The sequence below is a fragment of the Macaca mulatta genome, chromosome 16 (genome assembly GCF_049350105.2).
Source record: "Macaca mulatta isolate MMU2019108-1 chromosome 16, T2T-MMU8v2.0, whole genome shotgun sequence".
Classification (NCBI taxonomy): domain Eukaryota; kingdom Metazoa; phylum Chordata; class Mammalia; order Primates; family Cercopithecidae; genus Macaca; species Macaca mulatta.
In genome coordinates this window covers 58,953,699-58,979,644 of record NC_133421.1, presented here as the reverse complement: position 1 = coordinate 58,979,644, position 25,946 = coordinate 58,953,699, and the positions used below count along the sequence as shown (strand labels likewise).

At 38.5% G+C, this 25,946-nt stretch overlaps 1 protein-coding gene and 1 long non-coding RNA gene across 38 annotated transcripts in view; both read right to left on the bottom strand.

The window, feature by feature from the left end:
- Nucleotides 1–25,946, bottom strand: part of SPAG9 (sperm associated antigen 9) — a 161,083-nt gene that overhangs the window by 69,127 nt on the left and 66,010 nt on the right. For 20 of the 37 annotated variants that reach the window (XM_077971066.1, XM_077971065.1, XM_077971063.1 and 17 more), the window contains 3 exons: nucleotides 25,717–25,787; nucleotides 14,270–14,364; nucleotides 8,343–8,493 (listed from right to left, as the gene is read on the bottom strand). In XM_077971066.1, coding sequence (XP_077827192.1) covers nucleotides 8,343–8,493; nucleotides 14,270–14,364; nucleotides 25,717–25,787 — 317 coding nt within the window. Of the gene's footprint in view, nucleotides 1–8,342; nucleotides 8,494–13,394; nucleotides 13,717–14,269; nucleotides 14,365–25,716; nucleotides 25,788–25,946 lie in introns of those variants that run through there. The other 17 variants (XM_077971076.1, XM_077971077.1, XM_077971078.1 and 14 more) reach the window with 1 other exon arrangement.
- On the bottom strand, nucleotides 3,953–6,915 carry LOC144335580 (uncharacterized). The gene is made up of 2 exons (XR_013406505.1): nucleotides 4,748–6,915; nucleotides 3,953–4,205 (listed from the first exon to the last, which is right to left on the bottom strand). It is a non-coding gene; the product is annotated as an uncharacterized LOC144335580 (long non-coding RNA).

The following is a 25,946-nucleotide window of genomic DNA, read 5'->3' as shown; positions in this document are numbered from 1 at the left end:
GCCTACTGCAACTTCCACCTCCCGGGTTCACACCATTCTCCTGCCTCAGCCTCCTGAGTAGCTGGGACTACAGGCGCCCGCGGCCATGCCCGGCTAATTTTTGTATTTTTAGTGGAGACGGGGTTTCACCATGTTAGCCAGGATGGTCTCAATCTCCTGACCTCATGATCCGCACGCCTCGGCCTCCCAAAGTGCAGGGACTACAGGCGTGAGCCACCGCGCCTGGCCTAAAATAACTTTTTAAAAGAAATATAAAGGCCTGTTTTAGAAAATATTTGGACCTCTGAGCACCTTAACAACATTTCTAGTACATGGCATTGTGCCTAATGCAGTGAGCATCAATAAATTTTTTTAAGTGAAAAAGGTAATTTTTTCAGTAGAAAATATGTTAAACAACTTCTTCTATTCTAAAAGTTTGTTTAAACAGTAAACATAAGTTTTTTTTTTTTTTTTTTTTTGGAGATGGAATCTCGCTCTGTCACCCAGGCTGGAGTGCAGTGGCACGATCTTGGCTCACTGCAACCTCTGCCTCCTGGGTTCAAGTGATTCTTCTTCCTCAGCCTCCTGAGTAGCTGGGACTAGAGGCGTGTGCCACCATGCCCAGCTAATTTTTGTATTTTTATTAGAGACAGGGTTTCGCCATGTTGGCCAGGCTGGTCTCGAACTCCTGACCTCAGATGATCCACCTGCCTTGGCCTCCCAGAGTGCTGGGATTACAGGCGTGAGCCACCACACCCAGCCTAAACATAAGTATTAATAAATACCTAAGTGCCAATTACCTCAGATGAAGTCACATTTAAAATACAATATTTAAACACCATCATTTTGAAAGCACTGCTTATTTACATTTTTACCAGTTTCCAGTCTCAACATACATAATAGGCATCTTGGTCAACAAACAACACAATAAAATCTTTACCCTTCTTTTCCTTCGAATCCTAACAGTCACCTATGGGTGGTTCCTAAAGTTATCACGTGAAGATATATGTGAGGGAAAAAAGCTTATAAGCAAAAATTGAGTTTATAGAACAAATTCCTTATCCACTGTCAAAAGCAAAAACAATATGAAATATTATAACACATAATCCATTTTTTCTTAAAACTCTACTTTTATTTTACCCTAGTATGTACACTAATACAAAATTCTATAAAGGAGGTATAAACTAATGGAAAAGCCCAAACCAGAAATAAAAGAATGAATAGTGCCTAGATCTTGGTTCCTAAATACCTTTCTCCCAAAAAATGTGCCAGAGTTCCTCTGAGAAGTAGTCTAATTTTTAAGAGTGGGGCAGGGAAAATAAAACAGCTTGGAACATCTTATGGTGCCAATAAGGAAGAAAACACTCAAAAAGGATGGGGTATGCCAAAAGAGCACAGAAGCCATCCTGCAAGAGCTCTCAATGTCCAAAGCTAGAATAATTTGAGAACCCAAAGAAATGATAGGTTTGCATAGCTCACAGAATAAAATATATACATATATGTGTGTATATGTATGTATGTGTGTGTGTGTGTATATACACACATATATACAATCTCCATTGAATCCAAACTGGAATGGAGGGAAGGGGGGAAGAAGACAACTCTCCCTGATAGAAGAATTCCAATTAATAAATGTAGAATGAAGAAAACAGAAAATAACTATTAGCAATATTTTACTAATAATTGTTGTAGGCAAAATCCACTGTGGATGCTAAAATCAGTGAATGAAAGTTTGAACAGAAACAGGATATCTACATAGTCTCAAAGTATATCTACACCAAGACGCTAGATTCTGTTGTATTCTCACCAAAAATACATAACCTCAATCTAATAATGAGAAATCAGAGAAGCCCAAATGGAGAGACACTCTACAAAACAACTAACCAGTACTCTTCAAAAATCTCAAGGTCCTGAAAGACAAGACAAGACTGAGGAACTGTTACACGCTGGGAAGACTGGGGAGACATAATGTGTAAACGCAATGTGGAAGCCAGGTGTGGTAGCTTATGCCTATAAGCCCTGCACTTTGGCAGGCTGAGACAGCAGGATCACCTCAGGCCAGGAGTTCGAGACCAATCTGGGCAACCTAGTGAGGCACTGTCTGTAATAAAAATTTTCTTTAAAAAAAGCAATGTAGGATCCTGGGCTGGATTCTGGAAGGGAAAAAGGATATTAGTGGAAAAACTGGTAAAACTCGAATACAGGTTTACCTAACAGTATTGTACCAATGTTAATTTCATAGCTTCAATGACTGTATTATGGTTAATGTCAGGGGATGCTGGGTGAAGGGTATATGGAACGCTGTACTATTTTTGCAACTTTTCTGTAAGTCTAAAACTACTTCAAAGAAGTTACTTAAAACTGTGAGCTTTAACTTTTTAAATTACACATGCATTTTATAATAGGAATTGTAAATAACAATAGATATGATTTAACTACTATAGAGATTAAAGCTTGTGGAAACTAAACAAATAGGAATAATTTCAGAACTTAACCACAAATGGAGGAGGATGGAAAATTCTCTCAACAAGAATGCTGGCTCTGTTTAGACATTTCCTGTTCTGCATGCTAAGCACATCCCCTGAAGAATGCAGCACACATTGACTGGCTTTACATACCAAACTCTGCTAACAAGAGCTTCTCACAGCAGTTTACTAAAGTATTACAAGTCATGTGATTTTATGAGAACTCTCTGAAATTTTCACAAGTAGGTGTCCATCCAATTGGTTTAGTTAGTTAAAATTGCTTTTCTCAGATCTAAAGGTCACATTCTACTAATAATCAACAACCAAGGATGCTCTTCAAAGAAAAAAATACTTTTTTGGAGCACATATGTATACACATGCATATGTGTGTGTGCATGCTGTATGCCAGCCATATAATTTTCATGCTGCTTTGTAGGCCTTGGTTGGTTATTTACCACACTATGATTTGTAACTGCAAATAATACAGCAAAAGTCTAGGAAAAACTGAAGCTGTCCCAGCAACGAGGGAGATCTGAGTTGTAGCTGGGATATGTGATCCCTTCCCCTCTGCCCTTCTAGGATTCTGATGTATCAATTATCTTTCTTCACTCCCTTGTCTTTCACTTTTCTTTCTGTTGAACCCTTCTTGTAAGCATACCAACAACCCAGTCTCTCCCATTCTATACTTTTCCCTCTGCTCTGCTAATCTCTACCTCAAGTTATCCTTTTTCTCTCCTCCCACCACAATCACCATTTTGGTAGTCTATACATGTTATTTCCTCTTTTTATGATTTACAGTTACTCCTGTTACTGGCCCTACAACTTAAACTGCTCAAATCTACACCTATACATTTACAAATTCAGTCCTCATTCTATGTGACTTCCCCACACCCGCTGACCCTGCTGACATCTTCTTCCATTCTAAAACTCCCTTGTGCCTTGTCTTTCAGGGCTCATGTCTCTTACGGTCTCTCTTCTCTGCCACTACAGCCCTCCACTAATGCCCTTCTTTCCCCATGCATCTTCTTTCTTCTCCACTCCAGCCCCGTCTCCCCCTACCACACACAGATGCTGCCTTCCTCACCTGCTCAGGGTCTGACACCCTATACCTGGCACTTCTCCTTGGGGAGGCTCTCATCATCCTGCTTAGGGTCTTGTACCCCCAAGCCTGGCTGCCATCCTGCAGGGATGTCCTTAATGCTGCTGGGGCCCTGACTCTTTACAGCAGGCTACCCCATATGGATTACCCTCCTAACTTTGCTTAGGTTATAACAACCCCACCCCTGCTCCTAAGCACCATGGAAAGCCTTACCTTCCTCTGCCCTGCCTGGTGGCTTTAGAACTGAATTGTGCAGAAAGGAAAGAGAAAGGGAAGATGAAGCAATACTATACCACCTTAATAATTAAGCTTTATAGTAAATCTTAATACCCGGTAGCTCAAGTTCTTGTACTTATCGTTCTTCAGGATTGTCTTGGTTATACTTGGCCTTTTCTTCTCCAATTCCTTCTTTATTTGTAGCTTCTTTGTGAACATAATTCAGTAAGATTAACTGTCTCACCTTAACATTTTGTCCACTCTCAGCCTTAGCCCATCATTATTATTATTAATTATTTTTCTTGAGACAAGGACTTACTCTGTCACCCAGGCTGGAGTGCAGTAGCATGATCATGGCTCTCTATAGCCTCAGCCTCCCAGGTTCAAGTTGATCTTCCTGCCTGTTCCTCCTGAGTAGCAGGGACTAAAGGTGCACACCACCATGCCTAGCTAATTTTTAAATATTTTGTAGAGACAGAGTCACTTGACACCGGAGGAATAAATGTTTAAAATACATAAAACACAGGCCGGGCGCGGAGGCTCACACCTGTAATCCCAGGACTTTGGGAGGCTAAGGCAGGCAGATCACTTGAGGTCAAGAGTTCGAGACCAGCCTGGCCAACATGGCAAAACCCCACGTCTACTAAAAATACAAAAATTAGCCAGGCATGGTGGTGCCCATCTGTAATCCCAGCTACTTGGGAGGCTGAAGCAGGAGAATCACTTGAACCCAGGAGGCAGAGGTTGCATAAGCCAAGATTGCACCACTGCACTCCAGCCTGGGGGATGAAGCTAGACTCCATCTCAAAACAAACAAACAAACTATAGATATATATAGTGTGTGTGTGTGTATATATAAACATTTTTTTTAAAAAAAGGAAAAGAGATGGAGTCCCACTATGTTGCCCAGGCTGGTTTTGTACTCCTGGACTCAAGTGATCCTCCTGCCTTGGCCTCCCAAAGTACTCAGACTACAGGCATGAGTCACCATGTCCAGCCTGTAGCACTTTTATAATACGCTTTTTAACAGAACAGCTTTGATCATTTAACATAAGGAGTTTCTTTTTATCAATTTCACTAGAAGTCTCCAGGTATGAAATTCCTGTTAATAAAGCAATACATAACTTCTCTGCTTTCTTCTTCAACTGATCTCTAAATTCGATTTGAGGACAATCAATAGGGTGTTAGTCTCTAGTGTGTTAGTGAGACTACATGTAAACTGTGATATTTGGACTGGCCTTGAATGAGGGTATTTCTACTGGTGGTAATCTAGGCAAGGTAAAGCATATATATGTGAGGAAACTATAAAGAAAAGCGATTAGATGCAGAGGTCTAGAGTCCATGGAAGGGATATGAGTTGGAGATTCAAATCTGTGAACACTGATGCACAGATGACATTTACAGACATGGAATCTGATCTACCCAGATTAAGTAGAGAAGGGCTGAGGAGTACCTCAACATTTAGAGGTCCAAAAGCAGAAGAGAAACCAGCAATGGAGAAGGAATGGTGAAGAAAATCTGTGTGTGTTTGCCAGGGGGAATCCTGGAAGCAAACTGAAGGAAGTATTTCAAGAAGCTGAATATATTCAAATATATAAATGCTGCTAAAAGGTAAGATGAGGACTGAGAATTTTCCATTAGATTTGGAAAGATGGATTCTTTTGGCACCCTTGACAGAAGGCACGTTGGGGCAGTAAGTAGGACTGAAAGTCTGAGTGCAATGAAGAGAAAACCACCATATAAACATAATGAAGTTCTTCCCCACGTCAGGGCCTTCGCATTTGCCATCTCATCTTCCTCAACACGTACTCCTCCAGACCTTCCCATGCACCTGCACATCCCCATGCCAGGATGCAAGTCATCTTCCAGAGGCTTTCTCTCACACCCTAAAATAAGTGCCCTTCCTTACTAATTACTCTTTAGCTTTCCTTGCTTTAACAATACTTGAAGTTCTATTATTTCATTTATTTGTCGATCTCCATGAGATTGTGATAAATCAAGAATATGTACAAATATTTCTTTTTAAGAACTTGTACATTTTTCTAGGTGCATCATTCCTAGAAAATCCATTAGATTATTTATAACCTCACTCACCACAGGTCTCTCACAGTGAGAAATGTGTAACACACCAACAAAGAAGGGCCATAACTTTACAATCACTGGCAAATCCCCTTATCTGCTCCTCTTCTGTCACAAAGTTTTCTGTCATTCTCTCACAGGACATTTTCACCTTAACCTTACTTCACAGAAAAACTGTGGTAGTAAAACTAGTGTTAATCATAATTTACACCTTCAATTTTTTCATAATGAAGTCAAAACATGCCCTAAGATGGCTAGGTCATCCCCAATCTCAGGGGAAATGATATTTTAGAGTCTAGTCCAATTCCTGTTATACACAGAAACCAAAATGACAGGGCATGTGACATACCTGTGGCATAGCCCACAAGTGAATCCTAAACCCCTGACTTCCAGCCCTGGTGAAGTAGAAAGTTATCTAGTGAACGACAAGGGCTTAGGTGAAAAATAAAATACTGTACATCCCAACTAGTAACATGATTTACAAACTAGACTTTGCCATTTTGTAAGCACCACCCCATTCATGGAAATCCTTATTCATTGAGTCTTTATCCCATTTAGTGACTCCATGTCCAGACCAAGTAGCGAGAGATAGGGTTTCGTTTTAGAAACTCTCTGGGAAGGACACAAGAAACTCCTCTGCTTAAGTCTATACTAATAATTTGTTAATAATTTGTTAATTGGTTTATAACTTGTCAGTAAAGTTCTGGCACAGCCTATCAGTGGATTAAAAAATAAAGAGAATTATAATAATCTCTTAAGGCACACTTTTGGGTAGTAATTAAAATATAGTTACCATATGGGATTTTTTTGTACTAAAAGTATCCCTCCTACCTACTTTTGTTTTGGGAAAGTGGACATGGCAAGTAGGCGATTGAGACATGAGTGTTTTGGAAAATCTATTAAACCTACAAGAAGGCTAAAAGACCCACTGTGGTACAGGAGTAAAGAAGGAGAGAGTTGCAGCCAGGCATGGTGGCTCACGCCTGTAATTCCAGCACTTTGGGAGGCTGAGGCGGGGGGATCACCTGAGGTCAGGAGTTCGAGGCCAGCCTGACCAACATGGTGAAACTCCATCTGTATTAAAAATACAAAAATTAGCCAGGCGTGGTGGTGGGTGCTGTAATTCCAGCTACTTGGGAGGCTAAGACAGAAGAATTGCTTGAACCCGGGAGGAGGAGGCTGCAGTGAGCCAAGGTTGCAGTGAGTGGAGATCGCACCACTGCACTCCAGCGTGAGCGACACAGCAAGATTCCGTTTCAAAACAAAAGAGAGAGAGTTACCCAGTAACATCACTGTGGGCTAATACTGAGCACTATTAGCTTCTAACAAATTGAGCAAGAAGGGGGAAAAGGTAACCCTTATTGTTAAAAATGCTTTTCAGTGGGAGAAAAGCTATCAAATATTTACCAACTGCTTACTGTTTTGAGCACATTTCAAAGGTCAATAGAATGATTCTGAATGCCTCTACATTCTAGAGTTGAGAAAAAGACCACTTATATTGTCCTCAAAGATTCTTTCTAACATCTAAAACAAATCATTCACTCAACAAACATGTTCTGAGTACCTATAATGTGCCAGGCACTTTTCCAAGTGCTAGGGGGATACAGCAGTAAATAAACCTCATGGAATTCATGTTCTTAGGGAGGAGTCTAGAGACAAATAAATACAGTAAATGACAGTATTTTAGAAGCATTGTTAAGAACTATCTTTACATGCTTAGACCATGACAAGTATTATGGAGAAAAACAAAGCAGGAAAAGGAAATAAGATACATGTAATTCATTTCTATTCATTGCAGGTGGCCTGTTTCATGATGAGTAGATTTTATAAGGTAACAAAAAATCTTTAATAATCAGTATTATCTTTGTGAATATTTCATTTTAAAAGATATACAACATAACTTGAAATATTCTTAAAAGTTAATTATTAGTTCATATCCACTCTTAGCATATATTATTGTTTATATTTATCACTTATTTGATGACAAGTTCTTGGTCAAGAACATATCTATAATTAATTTACATCAGGCCTTTTTAGCTAAACAGAATGCATTTTTGTAGATTGTTCTATGAAGTGGTTTTAAAGAAGGAACAGTGTATTTGTTCTGTTTTGTTTTTCTGTAAGTGAAACCCTGCTAAACTGGAAAGCCTCTAACATGAACCAAGACTTTCTGGTAACAGCGATTTTCAGTTCTAATATAATTAGGCTCACTAGTCACCCTACCCTAAACTCATATAGCCTAAATCAAATAGAAATTAATTTTTGTCATTAGTATACTAAATCAAGATGATATAATGCTTCACTTTTTTTCCTATATAATTTGAAATAAAATAGTAAAAAATACACTCTTTGGGAAGAGCTCGTTTTCAATTTTAAAAATCAATTTTACAAACTAAATGTATACAAACAATTACATTTTATTATACTGTGGTTGTCTAGCACTTCAATTAGGATAAGAAAGTTTATGAAATGTAAACTGACAATTTCAGCAGCTTAAAGCTTACCTTCAGGCTGGTATGAGAACGTGGTTGACTTAATTCCTGAAATTTCCATTGCTCAGATCCAGGGGTCTCTCCTCCTTTCTGAGCATCAGGTGTAAGCAATCCATCTCCAGCAGGTAATGGGAAAATTCCTAATGATATAGGACGTTCTTTTCTATTTGAAGAGGGGAGAAAAAATTCGGCATTCATTTATTTTGACTTTTTTTATTTGCCATGACTGTAAGTAAGCCTGGACTGTCACTGTTTTACAACCATCACTCGAAAATGACACTGTCTGCCCATCTGAATAAAACAGACTTACCAAAGAGGAAGGACAGTCTCAGTTTAGTTTAGCCTCAAGAAATCAACTAAGAAAAGTGGTAAGAAGGGTTAAGGAAAGTTTGTAAGTTACTGATGAGTTCCTTGCCCAAGAAGCAGTCAGTGGTCTAGTGTGGACTGGAGAAGAGCTGCTGCTGAGTTTTTCATCATACGTAGCTTAGCCCTAGGGGAACTTGCAACCTCCTTCTTTGGAAGTGAGCCCAACTCATTTCTAGACTTCCCAAGTCCTCTCGCTAATCCCTGGATGTTTACTGAAGCCTCTTCAGGGTATGCCTTTCCTGCCTAGAGGAAAATCAATATATTATCTAAATCAGGGTTACCTATTAAATGATGAAAAGAACTCAAAATATCTTTCTCCCCACCACCCAGGTAGGAAAGCTCTGTTTTTCTACAGAACCATTATATGAGTTCCTTCCAAGCATAGTACATATGAGAAAACCACTGTCAGTTTTTTCCAAATAAGAAGGCCAAATAATTCTATAAAAGATTACTGAATTTCCAGTGCTTTGTGGGAAGTTTCAATGAACAAGAGTTACAATTTTAATACTAACAGAATTTCAATGAGAAACACATCGTTTGTTGATGCACAGAAGATTCCAAATCGAAGAGCTTTTAGAGGGTGGAAACAAGCCTACTAACCGGTCATCCTGGGTCATTAACTCAAAAGTGTAGAAGCTAGAAAGAAATGAGACATTAAAGGATTGTTGCCTCCTGGAATTCATACCTCTACTGGTAAGAATGTAAGTTAGAATAGAAACAATGAGGTTATTAATAAAAGTGGGAAATTTTCCGTTTTGTTAAGTAAGTCTTTTATTCTGTAGTTCATTTTTATTCCAAGAAACTTCAGCCACTTTTGAAATGTGCCTTCACTTAATACAAAGGGTGTGTTCTTCCATTCCTAACAATCTAAAAGGACTAGTAAAACTGTCTCAATGCCTTCTTAAAAATGAGGTGAAGCAAAGGGTTTGAGAGATTACATTTAATCAAACTTGTATGCACAAGGAAATAAAATTTAAAAACAGAACTTTGATTTAGGGGGAAAATTCAAAAGCAGGAAGGCAGTACAAAAAGAGGGTAGTTTTTTGTTTGTTTCTTTGAGACAGAGTCTTGCTGTGTCGCCCAGACTGGAGTGCAGTGGGACGATCGCGGCTCACTGCAACCTCTGCCTCCTGGGTTCAAGCAATTCTCCTGCCTCAGCCTCCCGCGTAGCTGGGACTACAGGCATGTAACACCACGTCTGGCTAATTTTTATATTTTTAGTAGAGACGAGGTTTCACCATGTTGGCCAGGCTGGTCTTGAACTCCTGACCTCATGTGATCCACCTGCTTCAGCCTCCCAAAGTACTGGGATTACAGGTGTGAGCCACCGCACCTGGCCAAGAGGGTAAATTTTAATACCAAATCTAAGTTTGTGACTATGAGCTGCCAGGACAACCAAATGACAAAAATTAAAGTGACTAGTCAGCTATCATGTTTACACCAGTTATTCCCAAATGCTGTTCAGCAACAAAGTTTTTATAATAAGTCCATGAAAAAAGAGGCATTATTATTTCCTTAGTGCATAGATAATGTAGTACATATTGTACACATATACATTCCCATATACTATAGAACCCTGTTCTTTCTTGAAGATGACTGACCCTTATTTTAAATTACATATTTTCTTCTTTGAGTTTAAAATGCCCTTTCCTTCATTAAAATGATAGTGACAGTGATAAGTAGCTAGATTTCCTTTTCATATCCATTCTGGACAAAATAAAAAGTTGTCAATCTGATGTTTTCCCCCCATATTTTGTGAACTGAAAATCCAAGGATTTTCTTAGTAGACAGTAGTAGCTCTCTACTAAGAGCTACTAGCTGACTTTTATTTATTTTCTAACACACCTTAGTAAGTTAAGCAAAAGGTGACTGGGAATTTAATGACTGAATACAATGGAAAGCTCTCTAACTCAAAATGCAAAGACAACCAGGAAGATGATATATAGACTTCATAAGATGCCATCACACTAACAGAAATCAAAATATAAACCAGTCGTTAGAATTATTTCCTATATGAATGACAACACATTCATTTTCACACATATCAAATGTTGAAAAAGTTTAAAACTATTGGGCGAAGAAGTCTTCTATGAATCCAAATTTTACTTTCCAAAAAGTAAACAAAATCAGTCAACAAAATCTACAATCCACACTCAACAAAATCTACAACCCAAATTATAAGCAGAATTCCCACCTTTTTAGTTTGCTTGTATCAAACATTCAGACACTACTCTACAGGGAGGGGACATCTTCAGAGACTGACAGCTATCTGTCAAGTGGGTCAATGATGCTCTAGGTTACAATGTTCCAACTCTGAAAAAATAATCACTACATACTCCTCCCCTTACTTTACTTACAAATTACATATAGTTGGGCTAAGGGAGAGAAGGGTGCATAATTAGGCCAAGTTCACGAGAATCCTACTTTTGAAAAGAAACCCTGAAAGGTAAACATTAGTCCGGTACTAGGTTGGTATATATTCAACGCTTCAGTTAAACTCACAGAAGAAGAAATAAAATGAGATACGCATGGAAAACTATCAAGTGGCAGACTGACACCCGCAGACTGAAACATCTGCTATTACTTGTCTAGAAAACAAAGCTATCACCAAGTATCAGAATTCTTTTTTCTTAATTGCCCTACTTCCATATATCCATTTTTGAGCTGGTTATTAAATGTTAGCTTATGTGTATAAATAATTTTACAACTACATTTTTGAAACAGCTTTTTGGCTATATTCACATTTGATACAACTAATTAGTAAAATCTACTTTATATATGAAGGCAGATAAAAGAAAAAATACATTTGTTGAACACTCACCACATGGTGGGTACTGAGCTAGATGGTTTATTTACATTATCTCATTTAATCCTTATCAAGAAATGGGGATTATTTTCCCAATTTTCAGAGTAGAAAAAGTGATGCTCAGAGATTTTAGGAACTAGTAACTGGCAGAGTTTGGATTCAAAGCCAGTACTGTTCAACTCCAAGCCCTTTGCTTTCCTTGGAACTTCCTACTTGGAACTACCAACTTTTTGACAATTTAATCTTAATATCGAAGACTTTGATATCTTTATTTAATCAGATCAGTAGCAATTTTTGTGGTAAAGTAATTTAATTATAAGGTATTTTATCAATAAAAGCTGTAGTTAAAACTATTTCCGCTAAAAATGGGCACATACAAGTAACTATGAAAATTATTTGAGTAATTTACCATATATCTTACAACTATAATTAAATACAAAATAATAAAATCATTTGATTTTTTAAAACGACCCAAAGGGGTATCTCCCGTCAGAAGAGAAAACTCAGGCAGAGAGATTAAGCAACTTGCCAAAGCTCCTACGGCCACGTGCAATAGAGCATTTGCACCCAGGCACTTCAACTCAAAAGCTTTGTCGTACCCACTTGCAGGCGCCACACAGCAGCTCATGGCACTGCCCTCTCAAATGAAGTCTAAACCCAAGACAGCCCCTTAACATTAGTCTTATTTTAATATTCTACATATTAAGTTTGCTTTTAATTTCTTCAAAGCTTAAATATACAGATACACATATACAAATATTTTATGTACTAACATATATACAAGTAGTAAGATTATTCCCAATTTTTATAAATCAGGAAAGAAAATAAAAGACCAAGTATCTAGTTTTAAATCACAGATGAAATTTAATTTCTGGGCTTTCAACTAATATTAAACTTGAACTAACCTATAAAAAAAAGAAACACATTGAGGGAATTTACTACTTTAATTCTTCTTAATTTATCTAAATCTACAATTAGGGCTTAAATATTTTATAAACATTTAAATAATAAATAAAAATTATATACTATCAATTTTCATTTAAAACCATGCACAAAGCAGAAATCTGAACAAATCAGACAGTGTTAGTCTGATGGTTTAGAAAACAAAAGAAACCACAACCTTAAGTCTCTAAAATACAGAAGATGGCTCTTAAAGGGTGTAAGTAGAGTGAGCAACAGTAAAGCTACAGAGATTAATGACTACCCCCACAAGCAGGCATGGATATTTGTCACCCAAGACTACAAAGAAAAGAAAGGGCAACATCTGACAAAACAATAGTGAATAGGCTTTGTAAAGCTTTCACAACTTTGATGTGTAAATAATGGGGAAAAATGCATTCCTTAACCTAAAAGTCTTAAATTTTTTCACTTTAAAACATATTTTGTTTTAGGAGGAAAATATTTATAAACTGTCAGTTCCCATGAGCTATTATCAAAAATTACAAAAATGATACCTGAACCTCTATCATTCAAAGGATAATTAAAACAAAATAAACTATGGCCTGTATCTAACTGACTGCAAGTTCAAGCATAAAAGATATTTGTCCCTAAATGCTCAGAAGCTAAATGCAGAGGTTGTATAAACTTGGACCCGGTGCTCTACTCTTGCTCTCCTTTACTTTGAACATTCTGCTTAAAACAAGACCACACTGACCTTGTACTGTGTGTAAGTACAATATGAAAATCCTTTTCTTTAGTCGGTGGTTTCCAAACATAAAGCTATAATCCTAACTGATGGTCTATAAATTACTATAAATAACAATCAAAATCCTAGCTTCAGGCCATTTTCCATTGTTTCAATCTGCAACGGAAATGGTTACAAAGCAGACCCGTGGAGCTAAAAATTTAAGAAAAACCAGCTAAGCAGGGGCTTCTAAAAGAGACGGGAGTACCTGAGTATCCTTGGTAGGTTCTGCGTCAGAGCTGGCACACCGGTAGAAATAGAAAAGTGCACAAGCAGCAAAACAGAGAGAGATACTAAGATAGCAGAATTAATGACCACCGCCCCGCCAACAAAGCCAAACACAAACAGCAGCATGCATCCAGGACTCATGGCGCTGTGCTGGCATGGTGAAACACCCGAACCAGGAGGCCTACACGGGGGCCAAACGGGTATCTTTGTAGTGAGGATCTGTCATTCAGCTTGCTGCCACAAAAACAATGCCATCAGCAGCAGCTTTCCACTCCATCCTGCAGCAGCTCTCAAGCGATGACGTCATTCCGTTCTCCCCACCTCATAACCATAGAGCTGCTGCTCCTAGCATTTATGCTGCAACCCCGAGCGACAGCCAGCCTATTAACTATTTTCCCCTCCACTAAGAGTCCTGGCTTAGCTCATTGGCTACAATGCCTGAAGATCTACATAATTTATTCACACTCCTACATCAAACAGATGGCTAGCTAACCCTTTCAAACATGCCTCTCTGTAACAAAAAGGACTTCAAACCAATTACACAGGAGAAATAAAAAATTTCAGCATTCCCACAAATTACAAAATTTTAAACCTAGTATAATCTCCATTAAGTATCAGAAAACAATCTAAATACTCAAATGTGCTGCTTATATGGATGGCTCATAATTTATTTTTTTAATGGTAAAAACGGTTTCTACTTTTCTGTGCTATTCTCTCCTGTAGCATTCCAATCACAGTGGAGAGCTTTTTGAATCAGCCTAACTATTGTTCCAGGATTAAAGAATAGAGAAAAACAGAAACAAACATATTATTTATTTTACTTTTTCTCAAGGCAAAATATATAACAAAGCTTACCTAATTCTGCTATGAGCTGTGGATTCTAGTTGATCACTCCCTGAGAGCTGATGAAGTTTTGTTCTTTCTAAGTGTTCCATATAATTATGGATCATCTATTTTAAAGAAAGAAAAAAATACACAACATTTAAGGCTAATACCTGGAATAAAATCATAGTGTTAAAACAAGGAAAACATTTTTGTACAATTTTCTTATTTATCAGACTACTCAATTCCATGTAAGAGAATATTAAGGAATGAAAAAAATTTTAATGGAAAGTAATATGCAAATACTTTCATTTAAGGATGCTGGTGTCCACAAAAGTAGCTAATATCTTGCTTAGCATGGAAAAAAAAACCCCACTTTTTTTTACAATATGTGATGCTATTAAAATAATATTGACATAAAGAACACAAATTAGTAAACAGACACTGGGAAAGAAGTGATAAAAGACCATGGGTTAAAAATAATAGATGGCATTTGAAAAACCCATTCACTAAGATGAGACACAACAAAGAAATTAATGTGAAACTTCTGAAGAAACCATATCCTTATGTGCTGATCTTTTCCATTTTAAAAGAAATTAACAGAATAAAGATCACTTTCAATTTAATTAATTTAATACCAAGAAAGGTTTCTTCTTTCTGTACATTTAGTTGAAAGAATGTTAAAATACTTTCTCCTTTGACTGTTACTGGTATCATGACTTAGTATAATCATCTATTATAACAGCAGCAAATTAATACAAATGAAAAAAATTAGAACACTTTTTGAGTCTTAGATAAGGAATCATATGATAGACAAGCTGAATATGAAAGTAAAAACTTCAAGAATATAAAGTGCATAAACTGCCAAGCACTTCTAATGTCCTATTTGATTCTTGATAATATATAGTTTCACTTTTAAAAAGCCTAAATTTCGATTTAAGACATAAAATCAAAAGGCCTTTGCTAGAGATACTAACATGACATGAATAAGAAAACAATGAATTTTAAAAAACAAGAAATAGTGTGTTAGTATTTAAAGGGTGTAAATATTAAGAGGCAAGCAAAGGTTGGTATCTTTCTTGGGAATATTACTTGAATTCTCTTTTTTTTTTTTAATGTCCCTTCTCACCATTCCTAAGGAGTATTACTTGAATTCTTAACACTGTAGATAGAATAGCTTTGGAAGTCACTAAACTTTAGCTGTATTAAGATGTATTTCAATCTCTCTATAACTTAAAATACGCACTGTAGCATATTAAGTAACAAAATAATTTTTTTTAAAAGTTTAAATTCACTTTACAAAGCATGCTTTTCTTGTAGAAATTTTATTTGGCGTGTACAAAAATTACAAAATATAAGTTAATTTTAAGATGTTATTTATCATCAAATAAACAAAAAGCTGAACTCTGATGCATGAAATAAAACAAATTAACCAGACTGTTCTCCAATGAAGACTAGTCCAAACAACTAATGTTAGCCACAAAGAATGAAAACAGAATCACATGAATATAGTATCTTAAGATTTTTTAATTGACATACTTTTTATTTTAAATTTATAGATTTTACCACCATTTACAAAACAGTTTTGAAGAAATACACTTTTCATCCATCAGCAAGTCAGAAATAATGAACTTCCTTGTGTCAGGAAGAATTTTCAGGAACAAAAATCAAACTGAAACTAATATAACAAAGTGACTGTCAGGTTTAATCAATCTCAATTTAAACTTTCAAAAGGTTTTAGAACGCCTAAATTAAGGCTTTGCAGTGGCTCATGCCTGTAATCCCAGCACTTTGGGACGTAGGAGGATTGCTTGAGGCCAGGAATTTGAGATCAGCCTGGGCTATAGCAAGACACCTGCTCTAGAAAAAAAATACAACAACTAGCAGGCACTCGCCTGTAGTCCCTACTGCTCAGGAGGTAGAAGTGGGAGAACTGCTTGGACCCAGGAGTTCAAGGCTGCAGTGGGCTATGATCATGCCACTGGACTCCAGCCTGGGCAACAGAATGAGACCCCTTTAAAAAAAAAAAAAAAAAAAAACCTTACAAATAAAAGAGGTCAGGTACAAAGGCTAATGCCTATAATCCCAGCACTTTGGGAGGCTGAGGTGAGCCCAGGAGTTTGAGACCAACCTGAGCAGCATAGGGACACCCTGTCTCTACAAAGTTTTTTTTAAAAAATTAGCTGGGTATTGTGGGATGCGCCTGTAGTATCAGCTACTTGGGAGGCTGAGGCGGGAGGATCATTTGAGCCAGGGAGGTCAAAGCTGCAGTGAGCCATGATCATGCCACTGCACTCCAGCCTGGGCAACAAGAGTGAGACTGGCTGGAGTGCAGTGGCGCAATCTCGGCTTATTGCAATCTCTGCCTCCCACATTCAAGCGATTCTCCTGCCTCAGCCTCCAGGGTAGCTGGGTACTATAGGTGCCTGCCACCAAGCCCAGCTAATTTCTGTATTTTTAGTAGAGACGGGGTTTCACCATGTTGGCCAGGCTGGTCTCGAACTCCTGACCCCAAGTGATCCACCCGCCTTGGCCTCCCAAAGTGTTGGGATTACAGGTGTGAGCCACAGCACCCAGCTATGAATTCTTATATATACTGGATAGTAAAGTAATTGTATGTAAGGAATTGATTTGTTCAAATGGAGGACCTAAATTTCTTTAAGCATTCAGATGAAGAAAACAAACTTACCCCAGATTGCTTTATAGTATTCTATGAACTCAATATAGAAAAAGAATGACAAGCAAAATGCAAAGATAGTTCTCCCCCAAACAGCCATTCTACAGATTGATTCTCTATTACCTTATTCTAAACTTTCTTTTAATGACTAGTTCAATGTAATAACAGATATAGTATTCTTTTTTCCTCAGAAATCAAGATTTTATTTAATCGATATTTATTTAGTTTTATGATCCATGTCTACAAATCCTACAGATATCAGCTATTACTTTTTTGTTGTTTTTATTAATAGACTTGCTTTCATTAAGATGCTATTTGTGGCCGGGCGCGGTGGCTCACGCCTGTAATCCCAGCACTTTGGGAGGCCGAGGCGGGCGGATCACAAGGTCAGGAGATCGAGACCATGGTGAAACCCCGTCTCTACTAAAAATACAAAAAATGAGCCGGGCGCGGTGGCGGGCGCCTGTAGTTCCAGCTACTCGGGAGGCTGAGGCAGGAGAATGGCGTGAACCCAGGAGGCGGAGCTTGCAGTGAGCCAGGATCGCGCCACTGCACTCCAGCTTGGGCGACAGAGCGAGACTCCATCTCAAAAAAAAAAAAAAAAAAAAAAAGATGCTATTTGTATAAAGCTGTTCAGTGCAGCATTTTTTTTTCTGCTTTTTTATTACACTTCAAGTTCTAGGGTACATGTGCACAATGTGCACGTTTGTTACATATGTATACAAGTGCCATGTTGGTGTGCTAGACCCATTAACTCATCATTTACATTAGGTATATCTACTAATGCTATCCCTCCTCGCTCCCCCCACCCCCCAACAGGCCCCAGTGTGTGATGTTCCCGTTCCTGCATCCAAGTGTTCTCACTGTTCAATTCCCACCTATGAGCAAGAACATGCGGTGTTTGGTTTTCTGTTCTTGCGATAGCCTGCTGAGAATGATGGTTTCCAGCTGCATCCATGTGCCTACAAAGGACATGAACTCATCCTTTTTTATGGCTGCATAGTATTCCATAGTGTATATGTGCCACATTTTCTTAATCCAGTCTGTCACTGATGGACATCTGGGTTGGTTCCAAGTCTTTGCTATTGTGAATAGTGCCACAATAAACATATGTGTGCATATGTCTTTATAGCAGCATGATTTATAATCCTTTGGGTATATACCCAGTAATGCGATGGCTGGGTCATACAGTATTTCTAGTTCTAGATCCTTGAGGAATCGCCACACTGCCTTCTACAATGGTTGAACTAGTTTACAGTCCCACCAACAGTGTAAAAGTGTTCCTATTTCTCCACATCCTCTCCAGCACCTGTTGTTTCCTGACTTTTTAATGATCGCCATTCTAACTGATGTGAGATGGTATCTCACTGTGGTTTTGATTTGCATTTCTCTGATGGCCAGTGATGATGAGCATTTTTCATGTGTCTGTTGGCTGCATAAATGTCTTCTTTTGAGAAGTGTCTGTTCATATCCTTTGCCCACTTTTTGATGGGGTTGTTTTTTTCTTGTAAATTTGTTTGAGTTCTTTGTAGGTTCTAGATATTAGTCCTTTGTCAGATGAGTAGATTGCAAAAATATTCTCCCATTGTGTGGGTTGTCTGTTCACTCTGATGGTAGTTTCTTTCGCTGTGCAGAAGCTCTTTAGTTTAATTAGATCCCGTTTGTCAGTTTTGGCTTTTCTGACATTCCAAAATCATCTATATAATGAAATCGATTCTAACTCAACCAAACTAGCACTTAAAGGAAAGAACTGACAATCAAAAATGACTGAGGGGGAAAAGAAAAGAGAGAACAATAACAACAAAATGGCAGCTATTATTTATTGAGCACTAATTCTATGTCAGTCAGTGCATTTACAGCCATTTTTTCTCCATTTAATCCTCACCGTATCATGATTTCATAGGTAAACTCTATCCAAGTTAATTGTCTGGTCAATGACTAACTTTTCAAGTTGTCACTAGCTTTGGGGCCAGAACTCTGGCCTGCCTGACTCAGTCATTTGAGCTATTAAGAATTGCAGGAGTCAGGCCTTATCTGCCTTTGTACTTAATTCTCTGAGCAGGCAATGAGTCCACTGTCCTTTCTTCCTCTTACCCACAAGAAAATCTCATACACTAAAGCATTTCCTGATGTCTAGAATAAACTGTTATGCACTATAGTCTATAAACACAAAAAAAAGTATTTAAAAAAAATACATAAAAATTTAAATATTAATAAGGCCTCACAGTATCCACTCAGGTTAAAAAAAAAAAAAAAAGTGAGTGGGAGGGAGCACCAGTGTTGTTAGATAGAAAAGTGAAGTGACAAAATAAAATAGGACATGCTTCAGATAATCTATTCCTGGGTCCACCAGGCCCATTGCTTCTGGTCTCAGAACTGCAATTCTCAATTTTCTCAGGTATGCATATTAATTCACACATTCAGGAGTCAATTCAGCAATAAACAAAGCCACTAATCTTAAAGTTGTGGAGAGACGTCATAAAGCAAAGAGTCATAGAAAAATGTCAGGTTGAGGCTGGGTGTGGTGGTTCACGCCTGTAATCCCAGCACGTTGGGAGGCCGAGGCAGGAGGATCACTTGAGGTCAGGAGTTCAAGACCAACCTAGCCAAAGTGGGGAAACCTCGTCACTACTAAAAGGACAAACAAAATAAGCCAAGCGTGGTGGTGTGTGCCTGTAATCCCAGCTACTTGGAAGGCTGAGGCAGGAGAATCGCTTGAACCCAAGAGGCAGAGGTTGTAGTGAGCCAAGGCCGTGCCACTGCACTCCAGCCTGGCAACAGAGCAAGACTTGGTCTCAAAAAAAAAAAAGAAAAAAGAAAAATGTCAGGCTGACATGATGGCTGATACCTCTAATCCCAGTACTCTGGGAGGCTGAGGCAGGAGGATCTCTTGAGCCCACGAGTTTGAGATCAGCCTGGGCAAGATGGTAAGACCCCACCTCCAAAGAAAGAAAGAATAAGAGAAAATAAGAAAAAGAGAGGAAGGAAGGAAAGAAGAAAGGAAGGGAGGGAGGAAAGGAAAGGAATAGAAAGGGAAGGAAAGAAAGAAAGAAAAGGAAGAAAGAGAATTTAAAAATTTTAAAAAAAAGAAAAAGAAAAAGAAAGGGGGGGGAGGGAGGGAGGGAAAAGGAAAATGTCTAGTGGAACCTAAAGGTGTTAGTGTGTTTTTGTTTTTGTTTTGAGATGGAGTTTTGCTGTGTCACCCAGGCTGGAGTGCAGTGGCAAGATCTCAGCTCACTGCAAACTCCGCCTCCTGGGTTCAAGCGATTCTCCTGACTCAGCCTCCCAAGTAGCTGGGATTACAGGTGCCTGCCACCATGCCCAGCTAATTTTTGTATTTTTAGTAGAGATGGGGTTTCACCATGTTGACCAGGCTGGTCTCAAACTCCTGACCTCAGATAATCCACCTGCCTCGGCCTCCCAAAGTGCTGGGAAAACAGGCGTGAGCCACCGCACCCGGCCAAGGTGTTAGTGTTATTAAAAGTTCAGGTAGACTGGGTGCTGTGGCTCACGCATGTAATCCCAGCACTTTGGGAGGCCAGGACGGACAGATCACTTGAGGCCAGGAGTTTAAGACCAGCCTGGACAACATGGTGAAACCCAGTCTCTACTAAAAGTGCAAAAAGTAGCCGAGTGTGGTGGTATGCGCCTATAGTCCCAGGTATTTGGGAGCTGAGTTGGGAGAATCACACGAACCCAGGAGGCGGAGGTTGCAGTGGGCCGAGATCAGGACACTGCACTCCAGCCTGGGCAACAGAACGAGACTTCGTCTTAAAAAAAACCTCAGGCAATGGAATCTGACAAACCTGGCTTCAAATCTAATCACCAGTACAATTTGGGGCAAATCATTTCATAGACTCTTTCTAAACCTCAATCTGTAAAATAGGAATGGATGAGAATTTGGTCAGAGGATAAAATGAGAATGCATTCAAACACTCCCTGATTTGAGGCTCTCCCAAGATTCCAAAGGGCTAAAGTTTTTGGTGATTAGCATACACACGTGGGCCCGAGTGCTTCAAAATTGTCCTTTATATTTCTTCCACTGCCCTCTTTAAGGCATGTCTTCTTTTAAGCAAATTCAGTAATGTATACAAAACTTTGATTTAAAAATAGTTGACTACTTATTCTTAAATTTAAGAATAGTTATTCTTAAATCAAATCAGAAAAAGCCACGGCAGGTTTCCCTTAAGCAACAACGAATGTGTTTCATAAAAGTGCTAAACAACTATTAAAAGACATTACCTTCTTTGGAAGTAATAGTGAAAAGGTTAAGGTTAAACCCCTTCAGGCTTCCTTTCCCTGAATGTTTTCAGAGTTTATGTTTTAAGGGCGCCTAGTTCTTTGGTTTTAGATAGCTATTTATAATTGCTAATTGAATGACATCTCTAGAACAGATGTATAAACAGAAAAAATTGTGGGTTAGAGCAGAATAGATCCACATTTCAAAGCAGCCCTATCCATGTTACATAAACCTTCCTTCCTTGAGGCAAAACAAAATATAGGGAGGAGCCTATCAGGTCAGAGGATAGAAGCTGCTCATAACTGAGGGAAGAGATCTATGTAAAGAGCTTTTGGGCAGCATGGGAAACCTGCCTTGGTTGCTGGACAGACCTAGCTCTCTGACTTGGTAATTAAAATTTTTCCTGAGATCTTGTTTTCTTCCTAGACTATCTTTTCCTCAAGGAATAGAAATAGACCAAAAAAAAATTATATGTTTTCATTTAAAATTAGTATGTCAGGCTTTTTTATAGATGCATTATCTTCACCTTTATTAAATATATGGAAAAAATATGAAATTTCACTTTACAGTTATTTTTCAAGAATGTATATATTTCAGCCCAGGCATGGTGGCTCACGCCTATAATCCCAGCACTTTGGGAGGCCAAGGTGGGTGGATGACCTGAGGTCAGGAGTTTGAGATCGGGCTGGCCAACATGGTGAAATCCCATCTCTACAAAAAATGCAAAAATTAGCCGGGCGTGGTGGTGGTGCACTCCTGTAATCCCAGCTACTTGGGAGGTTGAGGTGGGAGAATTACTTGAACTCAGAGGGCGGAGGCTTCAGTGAGCCAAGATCACTCCAGCCTGGATGACAGAGCAAGACCCAGCCTCAAAAAAGAAAAAAAAAAAGTATATATTTTATATTTTATACTTCAATACATCATAATTTAACAATCATGAGGTCAGAAGTTCAAGACCAGCCTGACTAACATGGGAAAACCCCACCTCTACTACAAATACGAGAATTAGCCAGGCGTGGTGGCACGCTCCTATAATCCTAGCTACTCAGGAGGCTGAGGCAGGAGAATTGCTTGAACCCAGGAGGCAGAGGTTGCAGCAAGCTGAGATCACACCACTACACTCCAGCCTGGGCGACAGAACGAGACTCCATCTCAAAAAAAAAAAAAAAAAAAGGCATGCATATTGTGGTCCCAGCTACTTAGGAAGCTGAGGTGGGAGGATTGCTTGAGCCTGGGAGGTTGAGGCTGCAGTGTGCTATGACTGGGCCAATGCACTCCAGCCTGGGGAACAGAGTGAGGCCCTGTCTAATTAAAGAAAAAAAGACTCTCTCTATATATATATATAAAAAACATATATGTATTTATTATTATCAGCTTTAATAAGTACTACTTAAGTGAACAGTACACAGAGCACATTGTTTAGGCATTGAAATGAATGGTGTAAAAATCAATGATAGGCTTAGCAACCTTAATATCCACCAAATGTCATTAAATTTTAATATCCACCAAAATTAAACCTTAATATCTAACAAATGTCATTCATCTGTGAGGGCTTTTTTTTTTTTTTTTGAAACAGGGTCTGTTGCCCAGGCTGGAGTGCAATGGCACAATATTGGCTCACTGTAGCCCCTACCTCCTGTGCTGAAGTGATCCTCCCACTTCAGCCCCCTGAACAGCTGGGACTACAGGCGCAGGCCACCATGCCTGACTAATTTTTGTATATATTTTTTTTGGTAGAGTCGGGGTTTCACCATGCTGCCCAGGCTGGTCTCAAACTCCTGGGCTCAAGTGATCCGCTCACCTTGGCCTCCCAAAGTGCTGGGATTACAGGATGAGCCACTGCTCCAAGCCAAAATGTGGGTATTTTTTACACACTGAAACAGCTGCTGTATAACCTGCTCTTGTCTTCCCTGAGTTCTATGGTTCCAGCCCTTCACGGACCATCCTTTCCATCTACTACTGGATATCAATTCTGTGACATTTCATGCTTTGGGTATGGTTATTAAGCGAGGATTGTAATAATCAAATCTCACGTGTCAAGGCTAACAGGGAAAAATTCTACACCATACCCCAAGCAAGTGCTAACTACATTATTCAAACGCAAACGCAACTGAGTGTGGTGGGGTTTTCTGTTCCTTAAAAGCAATGGCCAGTATTAAAACATTTTTTAAAATAAATAAACAAACAAACAAACAGCAACATCTGGGCACACCGGCTCACACCTGTAATGCCAGCACTTTGGGAGGCTGAGGCAGGTGGATTGCCTGAGGTCAGGAGCTCAAGACCAGCCTGGCCAACATGGAGAAACCTCATCTCTACTGCATTAAAAATACAAAAGTTAGCCAGGTATGGTGGCACACACCTGTAATCCCAGCTACTCGAGAGGCTGAGGGACAAGAATCGCTGGAACCCAGGAGGTGATGGTTGCAGTGAGATGAGATCGTGCCACTGCACTCCAGCTTGGACAACAGAGCAAGACTCTGACACACTCACACACACACACACACACACACACACACACACACACAAGCAACAGAATATAGCTACAATACAATAATGTAAATACAATCTTTGTAGCATTAATATGCTTACTGTACACAAAATACAATCTGTGTGGATATTCTCCAAAACATGATTTTAAATTGTTTTATGATTATGAAGGTTTTTATGCTCTTCTAAAGAAAAACAACAACATAGTTTCTACCAGACGCAGAGTTAAGAGATCACACAAACTAGGGAAAAGAAAAAAAAAAAAAAACGGGCTAAGACTGGAACCATATGTATTATAAGAAATACAGGACTAGTGAGGGGAAAAAAAAGAGGAATTTTTTTTTCATGTAACAAATATTGCATAAAACTATAAAAATTCTACTTATTTGGGTATGTGAACCCCAGACTGACCATGATATACAAAAATAATTTTCACATTAAGATAATAGAAACAAAAGCAACATGAGAGGCTGACAGGGAATCATGAAAAGGTTTAAAAACCCTCAAGTACATTTTCTTTTATTTATTTATTTGTTTTATTATTATACTTTATGTTTTAGGGTATGTGTGCACAACGTGCAGGTTTGTTACATATGCATACATGTGCCATGTTGGTGTGCTAGACCCATTAACTCATCATTTACATTAGGTATATCTACTAATGCTATCCCTCCTTCCAACACCCACCCCCCAACCCCCAACAGGCCCCAGTGTGTGATGTTCCCTTTCCTGTGTCCAAGTGTTCTCATTGTTCATTCACCTATGAGTGAGAACATGTGGTGTTTGGTTTTCTGTTCTTGCGATAGCTTGCTGAGAATGATGGTTTCCAGCTGCATCCATGTGCCTACAAAGGACATGAACTCATCTTTTTATGGCTGCATAGTATTCCATAGTGTATATGTGCCACATTTTCTTAATCCAGTCTGTCATTGATGGACATTTGGGTTGGTTCCAAGTCTTTGCTATTGTGAATAGTGCCACAATAAACATATGTGTGCATGTGTCCTTATAGCAGCATGATTTAAAATCCTTTGGGTATATACCCAGTAATGCGATGGCTGGGTCATATGGTATTTCTAGTTCTAGATCCTTGAGGAATCACCACACTGCCTTCCACAATGGTTGAACTAGTTTACAGTCCCACCAACAGTGTAAAAGTGTTCCTACTTTTCCACATCCTCTCTAGCACCTGCTGTCTCCTGACTTTTTAATGATCGCCATTCTAACTGGTATGAGATGGTATCTCATTGTGGTTTTGATTTGCATTTCTCTGATGGCCAGTGATGATGAGCATTTTTCATGTGTCTGTTGGCTGCATAAATGTCTTCTTTTGAGAAGTGTCTGTTCATATCCTTTGCCCACTTTTTGATGGGGTTGTTCATTTTTTTCTTGTAAATTTGTTTGAGTTCTTTGTAGGTTCTGGATATTAGCCCTTTGTCAGATGACTAGATTGCAAAAATTTTCTCCCATTCTGTAGGTTGCCTGTTCACTCCTCAAGTACATTTTCTAATTTCCTTTGAGGAGAGTGTGTGCTGAAACCGTTAATTTAAAATACTGAAAACTCATGCAAAAAACCTACTTTTGAGTTATTTTGATTTAACACATTATAATTTGTGCTTATATTATTTGTTATGAGCTTAATGCAAATAAGTCCTTTACACTGGAAAACAAACGTAGAGACCCTTTACCAATAACTTACCAATCCATAATTTCCAAGCTGGTAACAAAACAAATCAGTTCTCTCATCTTAGCATCACAGAAACTTCATTATGTACACATAGGTTTTTGCTTAGCCAGCCAAGGAAACAAGTACTATAGCTGCCTCAAATAACTAAATTATTCCGCAGCATACTAATTCACCACATGAAAAGCTAATTCCAGAAAAAAACAAGAAAAGTTGACATTTGGTAACTAGGTAAATGTCACATGAAACTTAATGTTTGCTTGAAAGAATCCCCAAGAATTATTCTTTTTTTAAAAATTCTGATTTTCAAAGAAAAATTAAGACATGTTTTCTAAGGTTCATTTCTTTGTCTCAATAATAGCATTGTAATGAAAAACCTAGGAACCCACCTCAGTGTGTCTTTGATGTAATGCATTATATTCCTTCTTCAGTTCTGCTTCTCTTTCTTCAAGTCTGCTAACTGAAATTAAATACATACACTTGATCAAAACAAAATAAGAAATTTACTTGAAATAGTACATGTTTAAACTTAGAATGGGCTATCCATAATCCTTAGCAACTTTCAGACTCAGTGTTCCATATGCAAGTCTTCACAAAGTAGTGACCTCATTTCATCATC